Source organism: Trachemys scripta, chromosome 10 (genome assembly GCF_013100865.1).
Source record: "Trachemys scripta elegans isolate TJP31775 chromosome 10, CAS_Tse_1.0, whole genome shotgun sequence".
Classification (NCBI taxonomy): Eukaryota; Metazoa; Chordata; order Testudines; family Emydidae; genus Trachemys; species Trachemys scripta.
In genome coordinates this window covers 34,908,511-34,928,187 of record NC_048307.1, presented here as the reverse complement: position 1 = coordinate 34,928,187, position 19,677 = coordinate 34,908,511, and the positions used below count along the sequence as shown (strand labels likewise).

Below are 19,677 nucleotides of genomic sequence, written 5' to 3'. Positions count from 1 at the left end.
CAGCTTCTTCTGGCACCTGGAGCAGCCTTCCCACCTGACTCTGGGAAGGTATCTTCCATTATCTAACTCCCCTTTGGGTCAGGATTTGCATCGCCACACATAGGCTGGATTGGGTTACTTTGATTCTTGGTCTGGATCTAACCATTGTTGTGCAGATTTAGAAAGAGATTTTAGGCAACTGGAGTGCAAGCTCCTCGCTCCTGGCAGTACCCATGCACCCCATTCACACACACGTGACCGTCGTTAGTCACATCACTGAACTCCCTCTTGGAAGGCACTCATACTCCAGTGATGAGCACAGCATATGAATAGACCAGAACACAGCGTTACTACTGCAGCTCAGGCCTGACCTGGTGTTTCTCTGCCAGCCTCCCCCTACAGAGTGCCAAAATGTGTGGGGATTCAGGGATGTGAGCAGACATCCTGTGGGAGTATTAACTTCCCATGCATGCTGCTGGAAATACAGATATCAGCATGATTCCTTCATCCCCCGGGGAACAAAAGAAAGAGACCCAAGGTAGCTAGAAGCCCCATTAGAGGCCTTTCCCAATTAATAGAAATATTTAATTGAGTCGGAATCTGGAAAATAGCTCTCAAGCTGTAACACTGTCAGGGACAGGTTCACACCTGGGAAGTCTCACTAATGAGGAGAGAGGCAGCAAAACCAAAAATTTGCATTAGAATACAAGGGGGGGGTGTGAGGGGGAAGAAGGGATATCTCAGTGGTTTGAGTATTGGCTTGCTAAACCCAGGGTTGTGAGTTCAATCCTTGAGGGGGCCACTTAGGAATCTGGGGCAAAAATCTGTCTGGGGATTGGCCCTGCTTGGAGCAGGGGGTTGGACTAGATGACCTCCTGAGGTCTCTTCCAACCTTGATATTCTATGATTCTAAGAATATGAAAAGGGGTGGTGGTGTGGGGGAAGTATTTAAAAACTGATGCTCCAAAGAATGTTTCAAATAACATTCAGAGTTTAGTCCAAGTAGGCGAATCTGAAGGAGAAGAGGGAAGGGAGGTCACTTAGCACTTTGCATCATCTCCCTGTTACAAACAGGGAAACAGAGGCATAGAAACTAAAGCCACTTGCCTAGAGTTACACAAAGTCAGGGCACAGGTGAGAACAGAAGTTGGGTCCTCCTGCCACCCAACCCATTTCCCCATCCACCAACAGGCAGCGGATGGCGGCTAGTGGATGGTACCACAGCTGCAGTCACCACAAAAGCATCTTGTGGATCTTTTGTACAGAAGATGGTTTGCTTTTATTAAATCTCTGGTCACCATTAAAAGACCAGGTTTCAGAGTAGCAGCTGTGTTAGTCTGTATCCATAAAAAGAACAGGAGTACGTGTGGCACCTTAGAGACTAACAAATTTATTAGAGCATAAGCTTTCGTGGACTACAAGGGCTGTAGTCCACGAAAACTTATGCTCTAATAAATTTGTTAGTCTCTAAGGTGCCACACGTACTCCTGTTCTTTTTATTAAAAGACCAGTTGCTCCTGACAGTGGTAACCATCACAGATCTGTTACTGCTCATGGTAAAGCACAGAGGACTACTGCAGTAACTCAGCTAGGAGAGCAGAGCAACAGCTGGCAAATTTTGCTGTTTTAATGGTGACCATTGCAAGCTCAGAAAAGGGCTCTAGGGACAGCAAATTATAAGAAGAGCTAAAAATGGTCATCATTAGACCCCCCCAGCTGGGATTAATTTCCTGTAATTAATTTGATAACTGGATGAATTTTATTTCCCATACACATAAGACTCCTGAGACTCTTCTTAGGACAACTGTTTGACTCAAACATTTCTATTTAACCAGTTCCAAGTTAATGGAAAATTGTAGTCACTGTTTTATTTAAAAGGGAGGTAATTTGAACTAGTTCCCACAATGCTCCTGTCACATTTGTATGCATGTGCTAATTAATACTACTGTGCGCTCATATAGTGCTCACTGGATCTCTAAAACCCTTTACAAACAATGAATTAAGCCTTACAGTAGCCTTGCCCGGATGCGGTAATTGAGATGCAGAAGAGTTAGGTGCTTTGGCTCAAGGTCGCAAACCCAAATCACTAGGCTCACACTCCCGGGACAGATCCAAAAGACCTTTCTTCGCTGCTGCGCTGTTCATACAAGTCATACAGGATCCATCATGTATGTTATTGATGAGCAAGTGTGCACCATGTGCTCAACAGCTGTGAAGCTTGTTATTCAGAAGTTTCCTGTTACATCAGGACCCGTGACAATGTCCCCTCTTCAGGTCCCAGTGGCATGAAGAGCTGAACTGCCCCTACGAGTCAAACTGCCACAGCCTTCAAAAAATACTTCGCTCTGTCCGCTCCTAAGAAGGGAACACACAGCCTAATCTTCCTGATCACTCATTGCACACAGCAAACACTCGTGCCCTTGATTTGATTCTTCCCATGAGTCCAACTTTGTTTTCAAAATCTCCCTTTGACCTTGGCAGCTCTTTTCTGTCCAAGCTGCACAGGTTGGCCTCCAGCAGTAAGGCAGCCCTCCAGAGGGGATAGCTGGCTGATGGTTGGCCCAGCCTTGCTCAGCTGCTAGCTAACATCCTCCTCCATCCCTGTTACAGCCCCAGTGCACTCCAGTGGAAATCGAGAGAGGAGTTTGGCTACCTGCTATGGATGGTGCTGGCGAGATACCAAAGACAAGCAGGGAGTAAAGACCTCACACTTTGCTGGTGGTGGCCAACAACTGAGGCAAAATGCAACCAAAGTTCTTAGGGTCTGGAGGCAGCAGCCAAGCAGATGAAGGACAGCCACATACCCAGGAGCTGTTCTTTGGGGACAGGGAAATGCAGCTGATGCCCAATCCCTCTCCAAGTGCAACAGAGGATTAAAGGGAGTGGCTGTGTATCAATGCCCCCTCTCACTCAAGACATGCTCCTTGGGCACCTTCTGGCCACCCTCTCTCACTGTCCTGACAGCACGCTGATACAATCCCTGCAAAGCCAGCACAGCTCTGGAAGAACAGGCTCTCTCAGCTATCAGCCTAGCCATTACATTCTGATTACAGATGAGGCAAATGACCAGAGAAGGGGCAGAATCACCACCACTACTTTCCCTTTTGATCCCTGACCTGCCTTTTCCTTCTGTCTCCTTCATTGTCCCCTTCCTAGAAGGCAAGAAGAAATCAGAGGTAGTGGAGACAGGAGGACTGAGGTAACTGCAACTCTATGCTTCCAGCATGCAGGGGACAAAACTGAGAAAGGGACAGACCAAGGCTAGACTCCATCGAGATCTTGCTTCCCACTTCCTGTAAGTGGAAGCCACATGCCAATGTAGTAAAGGCTACTGCAAATGGAAAAGAAAGGGGATGCACAAACAGACTGAGCCCTGCAGATACATGATGCACAGAACCAGCAAAGGTGGTCACAAACTTCCTGACATCACATTGCTTGTGGATGCACCAGTCCCATAAACGAAATGGGAGTTCCATCTCAGGGTCCCTTCGACCCGTAACTTCTCTGCTGAGATTGCCAACAAAGGAACCCTGCTGGATGTGAATAAGCAGCCACTGCAAAATTGACCGAGACCATTGGCTTTTAAATGGGTGACAAAGATGAAGGGCTGTTCTCCATCTCCCACCACTTTCCAGATCAGGAATGGGCAAACTTTTTGGCCCGAGCGCCATATCTGGGTATGGAAATTGTATGCAGGCCATGAATGCTCACAAAATTGGGGTTGGGTGCAGGAGGGTGTGAGGGCTCTAGCTGGGGGTGCGATCTCTGGGGTGGGGCCAAAAATGAGTTCAGGGTGCAAGAGGAGACTCCGGCCGGGGGTGCAGGCTCTGGGGCACAGGAGAGGCTCAGGGGCACTCTAGGCAGTGCTTACCTCAAGCAGCTCCTGGAAGCAGCGACATGTCCCCCTTCCAGCTCCTACACAGAGGCACAGCCAGGCAGCTCTGTGTGCTGCCCGGTCCTCTCCCATTGGCTGCAGTTCCTGTCCAATGGGAGCTGCGGGGGCTGGGGCAACACACAGAGCCCCCTGGCTGCCCCTAAATGTAGGAGCTGGAGAGGGGACATGCCGCTACTTCTGGGATCCGTGCAGAACCATGGCACACGGATGTGGAGTGGCCCCTGGTTCCCAGCTGGAGTGTGGGAGCAGGGCAAGCCCCAGACCCCATTCCACAGCAGGAGCTCAAGGGCCAGATTAAATTGGCTGGCAGGCCAGATGTGGCCCACGGACCGTAGTTTGCCCACCCGTTCCAGATGATTACAATATACAATGGCAGGGCATCAGCAAATGTACAAGGGAGTTTGGTTTCATGGCTGAAGAAAGAGGCAGCTCTGTTACAAAGGAATTAATCTCATTAGGACAGACTGAAAGGCCAGATACACCAAGCCTTTTATCCACAGGATCATCCCACCCGCCTTTGTCAATGCAATCACAGACAACTGTACTGCTCATGCAAAAGGGCTGCTGGATGTGTTCTGAAGTAGCCCTGCCTTCAAGCTAGATAAGGAGAGCTTCGTCCATTTAGACTGGTCCATTTTCTCCCAAAACAACTGGAAAAGAGCTACAAAATTGTAAAGCAACAGTGTAGGAATTCTGCTCCAGAGCAGCTCTCTCATTAGTGGAGGAGAAGGTGCCTCCTTCCCTCTTCCAGTCCCACACAAGGCTTCAAAGCCAGGCCATTTGATACTCAGTCAGTAGTCATATTCCCGGCCTGTTCTCATCGGGCTCAGCTTTTCTATGCTGGTCCCCTCAAGACACAAAACCTTTTCAGCTGAATGAAGCCAGCTAAAGACACTCTCCAAAGAGGCACCTGGTCATTGATCTACAGTCCCAGTCTGGCTGCATTCCAAGGGGCAAATGGCCCAGCTTGTTGCAATGCAGCAGGTCATTGCTCCCAGAACAGTGGCACCAGGAAAGTTGTTTTCTTTTAAAGAAGCTAAGTATCAAGGACACTATCCTGGTACTGACATCACAAAGGGAACACACATGGCCATATGTTCCCAGTACCCTCTCACCCAGTCCCTGTAGCTTGTGTATCACCCCTCTCCCTGTAGTAGAGTCCATTCAGTGATCTCCAGTAGTTAGTGTAAACATCCCCCCTTCACAATAAAGCTTCATTCATTCAAAGGTGGATTGTGTCTCACCTACACATTGTAACAAGTTAATGCAGCTCTCCACCTTGCCATATGGGGAATTTGCTGACAAGCACAGAAGGAAGAGCACAGCAAGGGGGGCGGGGAAAGAGGAGGGAGACAGAATTTTACAATTTCGCAGGAATCTAAAAACTTGAATCAAAATTTCCTTGTCTTTTCCAGGTGGTGTATTAGCTCGGGCACAACCTTCCCACTGTACGCTGGCATTTCTCTGCCAGCAGGGCTGTGCCCATTCTTGCCCTGCAGGCTGCTCCCATACCCCATAGCAGTGATGGGGACCGCAGATGCACTGTCGTCTGCTTGCCAGTTGGGACGTGGAGGCATACTAGGAAACCATCTGGAAAATCTGCCGACAGTTGTAAGGAAGGGACAGCCCACAAAATAAAAGGACCAGTCTCTTCAATTACCACCAGATACCAAAGCTTTCATCATGGAAGACCAACTCTGCCTGACCTTATAGTGACCTCAGATATGCTGGCAGAGGCCTTGTGTGACAAAGATGGATGACAGACACCCAACTGCATGGTGGCAGATACTAGCGTTTAGCAATTTCAGATATCGGGATCTTATGAACCCCAGATGAACACCTTCTTTGGTTAGTGAGACTAGCCACCTTACAGGTGACCTACAAAGCGCAAACAATTGCCTTTGTGGCCTTTTTGATTCTTTTTATGGATGAATAAGACTTGGTAGTTTTAGTATGAGCTCCAGTGATGCCATTATCCAGGCCTGGATTCCTTCCAGAATCCTACCCTTGCTTAATTGTTCGGACAGGGGAAAACATGCACTTTCATCCCAGGTCAATATTTTGCTATGACTGCTAAGTATTGTGCAAACACACACAACGGGTGCCATCCTGGGAAGCAGTGCACAGAAATGGCTGTGCTGTGTCCATGGCAGAAGTCAACCCCCACTGGATGTACTTCAGGGCACACACAGGCATTGCCAAGGCCCTGAGCACCCAGCCAGCTACCTTCTTGTACAAGTGAGGGGACTGTTTTCAGAAACACGAGATTGAAGTGGAGCTCTCAGAACCAGAATAGGACTGAGCCCTCTCTCTCCTACCTGGTATTAGAATATTCCTGCTCCCACAAAATGCCTGCTTTGGAACACTGTGCACGCTGGCAATGCTACTGCAAGGCTCCTTGTTAGAGTCCCCTTTACCAACACTACAGTGGCACCATCAACCTGCACATCTTTCTAGGTGGAGGTGGAAAGTCCTTCAGGTATGCACCACCTAAAGGAAATTAGCTTGAAATTTCAGGATGCACCAAAACAACTGCTCTCTTCCAACAAGCAGCACTGCTTCCTCAGTGGTGGCATGTGAATCCACGAACATCAAGGGTATGCGAATCATTCAACCCTGGCTCTGGATGGCCTCACCACCTAGTGGGGATCAGATGGTGAAGTAACACTTCAGACAGGACTGTTACAGAAGTTAGAGACCATAAAAGCAAAGACCATGTACCAGTTGCCTAACAATGGCACAAATGTGCTACTGTGGCCATCATAAACTTTGGCCCAGGCAGAATGGAGACTGTTGGACTTTTTACCCACCACTCAATCTCCAAGGTAAAAAGCCCTTGGTCTATTCCAAGATTAACCTTGAATCCAGGTATCCCATGCTGCAGCATCACGCACCTTTGAAAGTTTCTTCCCATTTTGGGATGGGCAGAAGGGCAAGAACCCAGTGCCTCTCCCCCTCACACTTCCCATGGTAAGAAATGCTTTTCCAACTAGCAAAGCAGTTTGATGGAGCCAAGAGGTAAGAAGCTATTTAAAACAACAAAGTAAGCACTTTATTTCCATTAAGCATGTTGTTTTAGTATCACAATGGAATGATGAGAAAACATTAAAAAAAACCACCAGTTTCTAAATCCCTGAAAATAGCAGGGAGGCTTCAAGGCAATTTAAAACGAGAGGGAGTGACAAGTGCCGAACCAGTCCCGACATCACAATTCTCCTCCAAGAGCAGGGCAGGGGCGGGAAGGTGGAATGATGCGAAGGTGCGAATGTCTGAAGTAGTCTTTGGCGTTTCTGCCTCATGATTGACACACACAAGATTTGTCAAGACGACTCACTGAAATCTCCGGACGCAACGAAGTGCTACATTAGTAAAACAAGAACCCAGCAAGATGACTTTTCATATGGTGGGAATGCCCTACAGTTGGCGTTAAGACCCATTCTTGCAGGCAGTGCTGCTGACTCAACGGGGAGGTTTCTGAGTTGGGTAAGGAAGCGTGGTGGTGCGTGAATCCAAGAACATGTGCCCATGCGCAAGACACTGCATCATCCTCCAGTACTGACAAGAGCAGGGAGGAGAGGAAGTGGTGACAAAAGAAGTACAAATCCATTCTTTACAGCGATCAAAACATGAGTCCAGTGCAGAAACTATAGCTTCACAGTTCCAGGGGGCAAACTGTCATTGCAGAGCCTATAGTAGCGCAGGTCATTCACCAGTCTGTGCACGTTCTGGGTAAAAGATGGCAGGTCCTGGAGAAAGATCAAGCAACACAGTTACAGTGACAATGGAGTAGTGCCTGCAAGTACCTGTCTTACCATAGGAAACAGTATTTGGCATTGTCCTAGTAAATCAATGAGCAAAGACAAAAGCCCCTATTTATTTCACCTGTAACCCAGTTCTCCTGTAGATGCCAGGAGAATACCTTATGGCGGTTCCCCCCAACAGCTTGATCCCAGGGCAAATCCTTGATGTAAATATGCTCTTATTGAAATCTCATATTAAGAGAGAAGCCACTTCTCTGCCTGGAATAGTTCTTCAATCTAATGGCTAGTTACTGAGAATGGAGTTCCCTGCAAGAGAACTTTGAAAATCCTGGATTTTATTTACAGGACTGATTTCTTAGTGTGCCTACGCATGCAGAACATGAGCTGGCATCACATGGCCAGGGGAGGAGCCATCTGCTAGAACAGCAACCTGTGTGCTTTTTTGCAGTGAAGCCACGCAGGGCAATTCCCACGTTTCCTAGTGCTATGGGACACATGGAAACAAAGACTCCTATTTTCCAACTGCATTTGGCTATTATAGAAAACACCAAGGAAATCAAGGCTATTAGCCAGGATGGGCAGGAATGGCATCCCTAACCTGTTTGCCAGAAGCTGGGAATAGGCGACAGGGGATGGATCGCTTTATGATTGCCTGTTCTGTTCATTCCCTCTGGGGCACCTGGCACTGGCCACTGTCGGAAGACTGGATACTGGGCTAGATGGACCTTTGGTCTGACCCAGTAGGGCCATTCTTATTTCTTTCAGGTTTTCTGCCTCCCTCCATACAAATCTCCTTCTAGATCAGGAGCACCCAAAGGCCATGTGTGCTCCCAAGAGCTTGGAAGCTGGTCTGTAGCTATTGCCAGGTATATTTCATAAGTAGGGCTGTCAATTAATCGCAGTTAAGTCATGCGATTAACGCAAAAAATTGATTGTGATTAAAAAAATTAATCACGATTAATTGCACTGGTAAACCATAGATTACCAATTGACATTTATTAAATATTTTGGATGTTTTTCTATATTTTCGTACATATTGTATTCCGTGTTGTAACTGAAATCAAAGTGTATATTTTTTATTCTAAACATTTGCACTGTAAAAATGATAAACAAAAATAGTATTTTTCAATTCACCTCAATACAAGTACTGTAGTGCAATCTGTCATGAAAGTGCAACTTACAAATGTAGATTTTTTTTGTTACATAACTGCTTTCTCTCTCTCTCTCTCTCTCTCTCTCTCTCAAAAAACAAAACAAAACAATGTAAAACTTTAGAGCCTACAATTCCCCTCAGTCCTACTTCTTGTTCAGCCAATAGCTAAGACAAACAAGTTCGTTTACAGGAGATAATGCTGCCCTCTTCTTATTTACGTCACCAGAAAGTGAGAACTGGCATTTGCATGGCACTTTTGTAGCTGGCACTGCAAGGTATTTATGTGCCAGATATGCTAAACATTCATATGCCCCTTCACGCTTCGGCCACCATTCCAGAGAACATGCTTCCAGGCTGATAACGGTCATTAAAAAAATGTTAATTACATTTGTGACTGAACTCCTCAGGGGAGAATTGTATGTCCCCAGCTCTGTTTTACCCGTACTCTGCCATATATTTCCTGTTACATCAGTCTCGGATAATGACTCAGCACATGATGTTCACTTTAAGAACACTTTCACTGCAGATCTGACAAAAAATGCAAAGAAGGTATCAATGTGACATTTCTAAAGATAGCTACAGCACACGACCCAAGGTTTAAGAATCTGAAGAGATGAGGTGTGGAGCATGCTTTCAGAAGTCTTAAAAGAGCAACACTCCGATGCGGAAACTACAGAACCCGAACCACCAAAAAAGAAAAATCAACCTTCTGCCGGTGACATCTGACTCAGATAATGAAAATGTACATGCATTGGTCCACACTGCTTTGTATTGTTATTGAGCAGAATCTGTCAAAAGCATGGACGCATGTCCTCTGGAATGGTGGTTGAAGAATGAAGGGGCATCTGAATCTTTAACACATCTGGCACGTAAATATCTTGCAATACCAGCTACAACACTGCCATGAGAACACCTGTTCTTCGCTTTCAGGTGACATTGTGAACAAGAAGCGGGCAGCATTATCTCCTGCTGTAAACAAACTTGTTTGTCTGAGAAATTAGCTGAACAAGAAGTAGGACTGAGTTGACTTGCAGGCTCTAAAATTTTATGTTTTATTTTTGAATGCAGATTTTTTTGTACATAATTCTACATTTGTAAGTTCAACTTTTATGATAAAGAGCTTGCACTACAGTACTTGTATAAGGTGAATTGAAAAATACTGTTTCTTTTGTTTTTTAGTGCAAATACTTGTAATCAAAAATAAATATAAAGTGAGCACTGTACACTTTGTATTCTGTGTTGTAATTGAAATCAATATATTTAAAAATGTAGAAAACATCCACAAATATTTAAATAAATAGTATTCCATGATTGTTTAATCATGCGATTAATTGCAATTAATTTTTTTAATCGTTTGACAGCCCTTTTCATAAGGAGATTACAGCCCCCCACTTACTCCAGCTTTATCCAAGAGGCCTGCAGGAGATGGATGAGATTCCAGCTACACTATTTTATACATCTTTGCTACAGCTCTTAAATTGCAAGGGTAGTTCGTGGTTGGGCAAGGCCTGAGTGACCTTGTTCCAGAAGGAATGTAAGTCCTGGCCCTGTGAGGAAGTGACACAGGTGAAGTTTATTCCCCCAATATGTCAATTCTTTCACAGCTGGATAGACAATCAGAGACAAGACAGCAGCTGGATTTACTAGCAGCCCTAGGAAATTCCAGTTGCAGGCACAGAGGACAATAGGAATGCCACCTGTCTTTAGTGACAATTCTGAGAAATCCCTTTTGTTTGGAGGGGAATTCACGGGGGTCAGGTCTCCAGCTGATAGAGAATGCGTCATGACATAACTCTGCTGTGATGCATGCCAGTACCTGGCCCAGAGGTAACCCCTCTGCAGCGTCACTCCCCCTTACCCTGTCCATTTTGAAGTTCCTTCCCAGTACATTTTTCTGATTGGAGTCCACGCCGTCACAACTGGCTAAGAACTCCGTGAGAAAGGCTGAGTAGAAGCTATCGAAGTCCACTGAGGCCATGTTGTAGATAGCAATGCCAATCTCTTCCTGCAACAGGTCGTGTGATTTGTGGACCAGCACCTGAAGCAGCACATTCACAAACTGAAACAGCATGGTTGTCCGGAAGATCTTCTGCAGGGAGAGAGAAGCACACTCAGTCATATCCTCCCAAGCTGCCAAGCCTCCTGGGCGGGGTCAGACTGAGCCACTACATAGTGCCATGCCAGCTTGCCCACCAAGGGGAGAAGCAATTCTCCAGGACGAAGGCCAGATCAAGGCAGTAAGCACAGCTGCATCTGACCATCCCTTTGCTGGAGGCCTTAATGTTTTTTCTAGAATTTCAGCTTTCACTTAGGAACAGAAGCCGATAGCTCCTTTGATTGTGCAGAACACATCCCAAGTGTGAACCAGCATAGCAGTGCTGAATCTGCAGGGACTGGAACAGTGAGCCAAATTAATCCCTGGTGTAAGGCAGGGGGTGAATTTGGCCCCATTCAGCTCAATGGTTATGGCAGATATGGGCAAACTATGGCCCGCAGGCCACATTTGGCCCGTGGGACCATCCTGTCCGGCCCCTGAGCTCCGGGCCGGGGATGCTAGTCCCCAGCCCCTCCCCCGTTGTCTCCTCTCCCTCACAGCCATGCCGCAGTGCAGGCCGCACTCTGGCCTGCCGCTTCCGCTGGGCGGCATGGGGAGCGCAGCTGGCTCTGGCCGGGTGTTGCAGCTGCGAGCTCCTGCTGCTGGTAAGGGGGCGGGGGGTGGGGGTGGGTAAGGAAGCTGGGCGTCCTGGGGGGCAGTGGGGGGGGAGGGGGGGGTTGGATGGGTTGCGGGTTCTGAAGGAGGCAGTCAGGGGCAGGGGCTAGGCAGCCTTCCCTACTCAGCCCTCCATACAGTTGTGCAACCCCGATGTGGCCCTCGGGCCAAAAAAGTTTGCCCGCCCCTGGGTTATGGACTCAGAAGAACGATGGCAGTTTAAACATCCACTACTTGAGCAGGAGATCAGTAAGTCCCTTTCTCACTCCAGCTCACCAGACGCCCACCCAATGCCAGATGCTTACGAAAGCACCAGAGGTTCCAACAAGTCTTGAAGATTAGTTAGTGCACCAGCCACAACAGCCTGCTGTTGATACAGGTCAAGGACGGAGTTCCTCTGTGGTAGCTGGTCCTAACCTGGGGTCCCTGCTTTCATCCAGTAGCCAGGAGGGCTAAGCCCCAGATTCTACCTCCAGTCTTTCAAGACAATGGCCAATATGCCAGAACTGAAGTGGGGGGGAACTCCACATGACAATTAGAATGACTTGATTTTAAAGGTTAAATACCTTGCAGCCTGCCAAGGTGAGAGCCAAATGCTTCACACAGAGATCATTAGCCTTCCTCCACTGAAGAGTCCAAACTAGGGTGTCGATTAATCGCAGTTAACTCACGCAATTAACAAAATGAATCGTGATTAAAAAAATTAATTGCGATTAATCACAGCTTTAATCGCACTGTTAAACAATAGAATACCAGTTGACATTTTTCTACATTTTCATATATATTGTATTTGTGTTGCAATTGAAATCAAAGTGCATATTATTTTTATTACAAATATTTGCACTGCAAAAATGATAGACAAAAGAAATACACCTCTACCCCGATATAACGCGGTCCTCAGAGCCAAAAAATCTCACTGCCTTACAGGTGAGACCGCATTATATCGGGTTCGGGCCGGTACGGCATTCGGCAAGAGCCAGTACACCGTGCCGGACTGGAGCAGATTCTTTGGCGATGATTTAAAAGGCCTGGTGCTCTAGCTGCTGTAGGGAGCCCCGGGCCCTTTAAATCGTTGCCGGAGCTCTGGCAGCCGGGCTCAGGTGGGGATTTAAAGGCCCGGGGCTCCACACGAATTCGGATATAACATGGTAAAGCATCGGGGGTCAGGTGGCGCTTTAAGGGGTCCGGGGCTCCTCGCTGCTTTACCGCATTATATCCGAATTCGTGTTATATCGGGTCCCATTCTATCGGGGTAGAGGTGTAGTATTTTTCAATTCACCTTATACAAGTACTGTAGTACAATCTCTGTTGTGAAAGTGCAACTTACAAATGTAGATCTTTTTGTTACATAACTGCATTCAAATACAAAACAATGTAAAACTTCAGAGCCTACAAGTCACTCAGTCCTACTTCTTGTTCAGCCAATCGCTAAGACAAACAAGTTTGTTTACATTTACAGGAGATAATGCTGCCCGCTTCTTATTTATATCACCTGAAAGTGAGAACAGATGGTGACATTGTAAACAAGAAGTGGGCAGCATTATCTCATGGAAATATAAATAAATTTATTTGTCTGAGCGATTGGCTGAACAAAAAGTAGGACCGAGTGGACTTGTAGGTTCTAAAGTTTTACATTGTTTTATTTTTGAATGCAGATTTTTTTTGTACATAATTCTACATTTGTAAGTTCAATTTTCATGATGAGATTGAACTACAGTACTTGTATTAGGTGAATTGAAAAATACTATTTATTTTGTTTTTTTTACAGTACAAATACTTGTAATAAAAAATATAAGTGAGCACTGTACACTTTGAATTCTGTGTTGTAATTGAAATTAATATATTTGAAAATGTAGAAAATATTCAAATTTTTAAAAATAAATGGTATTCTATTATTGTTTAATCATGTAGTTAATCGTGATTAATCACAATTAATTTATTTAATTGCTTGACAGCCCTAGTCTAAACCCCAGCCCCCAAAGTCATCCTTTACCATGTTCAAACCTCTAAGTATAATAGCTTTTGGTCCTTCCATTCATTCCAGCCCAGTCCTTTCTGGATGTTTGGATGGATGCCAAATTTCCCTCTTCTGCTTCCACAAGGGGGAGGCTCCTATCTGGGACTTGCTTTCATGGAGAGATTAAGTGATGGTGGGGGCTCACCTATTCTGTGCCCCTTGTGCTTAAGAGAGGGGGAAGATTTGCCCCAATCAGTGAATCCTTTCCTCCCCTCCCATTTTGGGTGACTCCTTCCATCCTCCTCCCTACTGTTGTTGAAGAGCCCACCAGGTTTTTACTGTGACCAGTGCAGAGGTGGGATCACTTCTGTACCAGACACCAGTGCAACAGGCTGAGGGGAATGTTGATTTAATCCGTGCTGTGTCCCCAGCTCTGTGCCCCTAGCACAACCACCACTAGAAACACGATGACTCAAGGTCTGCTGCACTCCCCGCCCACAGCCTTTACTCCGAAACCTCTCCTGGGGTGCTGTATATCACCAAGAGCTTGGAGTTGCAGCTTGCCAGTACCATCAAGCAGTAATTTCTAGCATTCCGGGTTCACGAGATACCAGACCATAATACTGTCACACTGCTCAGCCTAGCAGTGGCTCAGGACTTGCTATATAGCAGGGCTCAGCACAGTGCCCTCTATCTGCTGCACACAGCACATATAGGAGTTGACCTACTGGCACCCACCTTGTGGTACAGCTTCTGCTTGGTATTCAGTGTCTCCAGGTAGAAGAGATTCTGTTTAAATAGGTGTATGTCAGGCTGCAGGAAGGACTGGCCAAACGCCTATGGAAAAAGACAGATCTTAGGAGATGGAATGAGTAGCAATATGCCTAAAGGCCAGCATGCAGGTTTGCCAGACAGGACTGGAGCACATGACATCAAGTGCTGGCCAAAGGCAGATCTATATATTAAGAGTATTTGGTGTCCAACTGGATCTCCTGGCATCAGAGTACCTACCACTTGGCAGGGCCCTCCGTTAGCCCAGAGGCTTGTGTTGTCTGAGCTTTTCAGGTTTAACTCCCATTTCCGTACTAGATATACTGCCATTATACCCTAATCCTGCTCGCGCTCTCCTGCAGGGAACTGCTACCTAGTGCCCAGGCTGGGAGGGCAAGTGCCTGGCCTCCTTTGAAACAGACACCTGCAGAAGTCAGCCCAGGCGGCAGAGGTAGTGCTTCAACCACCACTTCTCCCCAGTGCAGAATCTGAGGGCTGTTTGAAAGACCTGTCTCCTTTTCAGGACCTCACTCACACCCTTCCAGCTGTTAACTGTAGATGGATGTGGCTCAGCTTGTCTCGGTCAATCCCTCCACCTCCCTCCCAGCTGTTTGCCTTCATTGTGAACCTGACCTCACACACAGCCAACCCCAGAGTATGGCAATGTGGAAAGCTGAGCTTTCAGCTTTGGTAGTCCAGAAAGGTACCATTTCCACCACTCACCCTCCAAGTAATGTTCCTGCCAAACAGGACCTATTCTCAGTTTTCATCAGGAAATATCCTCAAGGAGCTCAGGGTGACTCTCCTGTATCTAATATGCCATACTCCAAGGATACAGGCAGAGCCCTATCAAATGCAAAACCCATCCAGAGTAGCGAAGAGCCCATGTCCCAGGGACAAACCCCCCAGGAGTTACAAGAACCTCTCATGACACTCCTAACTCCAGTCAACCCACAGAGCAGAGGTGATTGCTTAACAAACCATGCAGATACCAGACCAGAAAAAATGACCAAACTTCAACTGAAGTCTAAGCACATCTGAGACACTCTGAACAGTCCTTCGATTGAGACTCTTGAGAACTGGAGCTAGTGTGTTCTCACTGGAGGAATGGCTGGTGATGAAATTCTCTCCCTTTGCTAGTCAGCTAGAACCCAAGTTTGTTGGATGTATGGGTGGGTTGGAGGATTTGATCTAGCCCAGGGGTTCTCCAACTTCATTGCATCGCAACCCCCTTCTTACAACAAAAATTACTACATGACCCCAGGAGGGGGGACTGAAGCCTGAGCCAGAGCCAAAGCCCAAGCCCCACCTCTCCGTGTGGGGAGGTCAAAGCCAAAGCCCAAGGGCTTTAGCCCCAGGCAGGGAGCCTGTAACCTGAGCTCCACCACCCAGAGCTGAAGCCCTCAGCTTTGGCTCTGGCCCCAGACCCCAGCAAGTCTAAACCAGTCCTGGCAACCCCTTTGAAATGGGGTGGCGACCCACTTTGGGGTCCCGACACACAGTTTGAGAACCACTGGTCTAAATTATGAGGTGCTTTTATCTGGTCAGCTCTTTGTGGGAGGCCGGGAAAGAGGGAGAGTACACATGTTGATGTTTTGTTTTAAACATCTGGATAAGCCCAGAGGGCAGGACGATAGGCAGATATAACACATTACTACAGTAAGTAATAAAACAAAAGGAGTTGGAACTGCAGCTAGCTGAAAGACAAGCCACAAAGGGTCTAGGAATATAAAGTTTGCTGGATTGGACTGGACTAGTATCTTGTCGCAGATAGAGGCCAAGACTTGAGGCTTCAGGAGTGTGACAGTCTCACATGCTAAGCTGCTTTTATATTGTACAAGGTATGGGATGTAGGAAAGTTCTACCTGATGCCTCCCATACGGTACCACAGCTTCCATCATGTAACAGGAGACTAGATCACCCTTGATAGCCATGCAACTCAGTGTTAATGGTCAAAAATGACCCAGCACTTTTCAAAATCCAGCCACAGACCTGATAGGGCAGCAAGTGCCCAGGCTGGCACTCCGCTGGATAACACAGGCTGTTCTTACCATAGAGAACATTTGCAGAACATTAAGTAACAGCTTTCCATCAAAAGAGCAGGAGCCAACTAGTAAAACCAAGTCACCCAGAATTGCTGGCCAAGAGGCATCTAATATTCAATTACTGAGTAAATGCCACTTTAGAAAGGTGCAGCTGAAAGGTTCAGTCCAGTCACACTGTCAGAGAAGGGGCAAGAACAAACATGCTCAGGCAGCCCTGCATAGCCTGGGTGGTAATGCAGAGATGAGCCATGAGTCCTAGCAGATCTCAGTGGAAACTAAGGGCTTCTCTATCTGGGGAGTTAGTGCTTGGCAAGCTGAGCTGTAAATCTACAGCCTGCTGTGCACTGCCTGTGGACCATGTGGACCCTGGAAACAGCAGCAGGTCACAGCATACTATGGAACTTTCAGGGTGCAGCAGCAGAGTCCACATGGCCCGTTAGCATGCTGCAGGCTACTGCACTGAAGATTTAAACCCCTGCTTGCCAAGCACTAATTATCCGCATACACAGGATACCAGAAAGGAGCAGGACACAAAGAAAGTTCAATACAGGGTTTAACTCTCTGAATGAGAAAGAAACATCTCCATTTCTAATACCATAGAGAGGACCATTCCTGTGAGCTCTCAATTGCAGGCAGTTTTGTGACCAGGTCTCTGATCTGACCTCTCAATGGATGGCTCTGGCCTCTGGAACTCTTTGCCCTGTGCAGGCCTGCCAGACCCCAGAGATCCTGAGCTCCCAGGGCATGGTGCAAGGCTCTGTTTACTCTGAAGTAGGCTGGAGGTAAAGAGCATTGCATCAGGCAGCCTGACTGGGCGATCAATTGGGATGATGTTTTGAATTTTGCTGCAAGTTGCGTTAAACCCTTTGGAGAGCTCATCCTGCTCTTAAAGAGGTAAGTACTCACAGGCTCGAGCAGTTTTGATAAATGCCAGAGTAAAACCTGAAACAAGGAACTCTTATGCTTTTTAGGACTCTGGCTCCCCAGGCTGGAAAGAATGCTATAGGCTTTACCTGCAGGCTATTATATTTCATTTCCCTTCTCTATTCATAGATCCACAGCCTATAGAACAGTGGTGGGCAACCTGCGGGCTGCACGCGGCCCATCAGGGTAATCTGATTGCGGGCTGCGAGACATTTTGCTGATTGTCCGCAGGCACAGCCCCCCCGCAGCTCCCAGCACATCCCTGTGGTCCGCCGCTTCCCACAGCTCCCAGTGGGTGGGAACGGAAAACCACGTCCACTGGGAGCTGCGGGGGGGCTGTGCCTGCAGACAGTCAACTTAAACAAAATGTCTTGTGGCCCGCCATCAGATTACCCTGATGGGCTTCATGCAGCCCGCGGGCTGCAAGTTGCCCACCATTGCTAAAGAATAGACAATAACTGTTCTTTCCTAGATGTGGTGGACCAGATATAGTGGAACATCTTATACTAACAAGTCAATGTAAACCCAGAAGAAATACCTTAGTACCATACCAGCTTTCCTCACTACTAGATTGTCCTACTGCACATCAAGAGACTTGTGGTGGTAAAGGTAACAGTGACGCTTTAGTTCTGCATGTGGGGTGTGATGCATCATTGTAGTGCACAAATCCACATTGAGAAAGTGACCCCTTGAGATGCTTACTAACCCTTTATGTTCTACAGGGTAAGATAGTCTGCATCTTGTCTACAAAACCACACATCCCACGTGTGAGCTAACCTTCCATAGCTGTGCAACAAGAACTCAACATGTTTGAGTCAACCCTGAGAGTTTCTAATTGTCTGGTCACTACAACATAACCTCCCATCAGGAAATCCTAAGTTCTCATGTTGTGAGAGCTGTTGAGTTACCTGCATAATGGCACTGAACTGTGCTTCATTCTCCATCTGTTCCTCTGCTATCCCTCTCTGGACACTTGCCAGAACGCTAGACTTGAAGAAGTACCGCCAATTGTGATGGAGGACCCGGAAAAGTAGCTCAAATAACTCTGCTTTCACATCAGGAGATGAGCGCTGGGGGAGAAACAGAATCTTAGAACAGACTGCTCTGGTGGAAAGCAGCTACTTCAGTGGATCCCACTATGAATAGCTCTTCCCCATAACATGCAGGTGGTCATCCAGAACAGTATTTCAGACCAGAGGGGCTCCATTATAGCAAGGGCATGGCTGAGCTGATGACCAAGAATTTCAAGCTTATTTTCCTCTAGGGTAAGCATGAGACCCAATGCTCATCTGGGCTATGCAAAAAACCCACTGTACACATAGTGAGTCCTGAAGCCTTGCCTTGAACATATCTGCAAATTTAGCTTCTTCACAGCTACCAGGCAATGACCTCAACCCAGATCAGGCTCCAGATCTAACAGTAATTCTGTCCCAGCTCACCCCATCTAGTGGCTCAGACTGCGATAGCATGAAAGAAAACAATGAAATTGCTTCTCCCCTCCTCTCCCGCTCAGGATTTTAATTGGACACTAACTCCACCCGCTGTATGGGAGTTGTCTTACCTCTGCAATGATGGGGTAGACCTGTTCCATGCACAGCGAGATGATGCTGGGTAAGAAAGGCTTGAACACTTGGCCTGGCTCTTGTACCACAACTTGCAGAATCTTCAGAAACTTCTCAACCACACGACAGCCAGTACTGCCCTCATGGAGGATGCTCTCTGCTAACTGCTCTCTAGGACACAAACAAAGTCACTGCCGCTGTCAGAAGTCTGAGAGATGTTTAGACAAATTAAAAGATTTGGAGACAACAGCAGCAGACAAACACCATTAATTTAGTTTGAGGTGTTGCTATAGACTGATTGCAGCCAATCTCAGAAGGGAGCTGGCTGTGTGACTAAGGGACACCAAACCACCCAGGCTTCCACAGATTTAGGATGATTAGGGCACACTCAATATTCTCCTGATCCAGACCTTAAAGAGCAACAAAGAACAGGGACATGAAGTCAGTTCTGCAATATTTCTTTTGTCTTAGATGAAACCATAAGGCATTACAATAGCTTTACCATTTCCTCAACATGCCTCACAGCATTTGCGTGCAGGCCCCAGATTAATGACTGGTGGGCAGTCAATTCCCCCATCCAGTTAGGCCACTATAAACAGCACGTATCCTGCAGCTGGAAAGGCTATCCTTTCTTGAGCGAGGCACTGATGCTAATTCATAGTCAAATGCAAGGTGCAGCAGCCTAGGGAGGTTCTTTCCTTCACAGAGGTAGAAGCTCCCAGTCTTGGCCTATGCTGGAGGCAGAGATCAATTCCTGAATGTTGTTTCAGATTCAGAGAAGCAAAACACCCTCTTTTGTTCATACAAGACCTGTTCCCACTTATTTATGAGAGGAGCTGGGGAATGTGATGTGTTTGCTGGCAGAGGATAGCTTCTTGTGTTCATAGCAGCATAGATGATTAGGGTTGGAAGAGACCACT

At 46.9% G+C, this 19,677-nt stretch overlaps 1 protein-coding gene across 2 annotated transcripts in view; it reads right to left on the bottom strand.

Annotated features, from left to right (window-relative positions):
* Window positions 1-6,903: 6,903 nt before the first annotated feature.
* Window positions 6,904-19,677, bottom strand: part of XPO6 (exportin 6) — a 114,155-nt gene continuing 101,381 nt past the window's right edge. For both annotated transcript variants that reach the window (XM_034782905.1, XM_034782906.1), the window contains exons 20-24: window positions 18,757-18,928; window positions 18,104-18,265; window positions 14,194-14,292; window positions 10,647-10,877; window positions 6,904-7,620 (exon numbers count right to left, since the gene is read on the bottom strand). In XM_034782905.1, coding sequence (XP_034638796.1) covers window positions 7,519-7,620; window positions 10,647-10,877; window positions 14,194-14,292; window positions 18,104-18,265; window positions 18,757-18,928 — 766 coding nt within the window. In that variant the 3' untranslated portion in view covers window positions 6,904-7,518. The remainder of the gene's footprint in view (window positions 7,621-10,646; window positions 10,878-14,193; window positions 14,293-18,103; window positions 18,266-18,756; window positions 18,929-19,677) is intronic.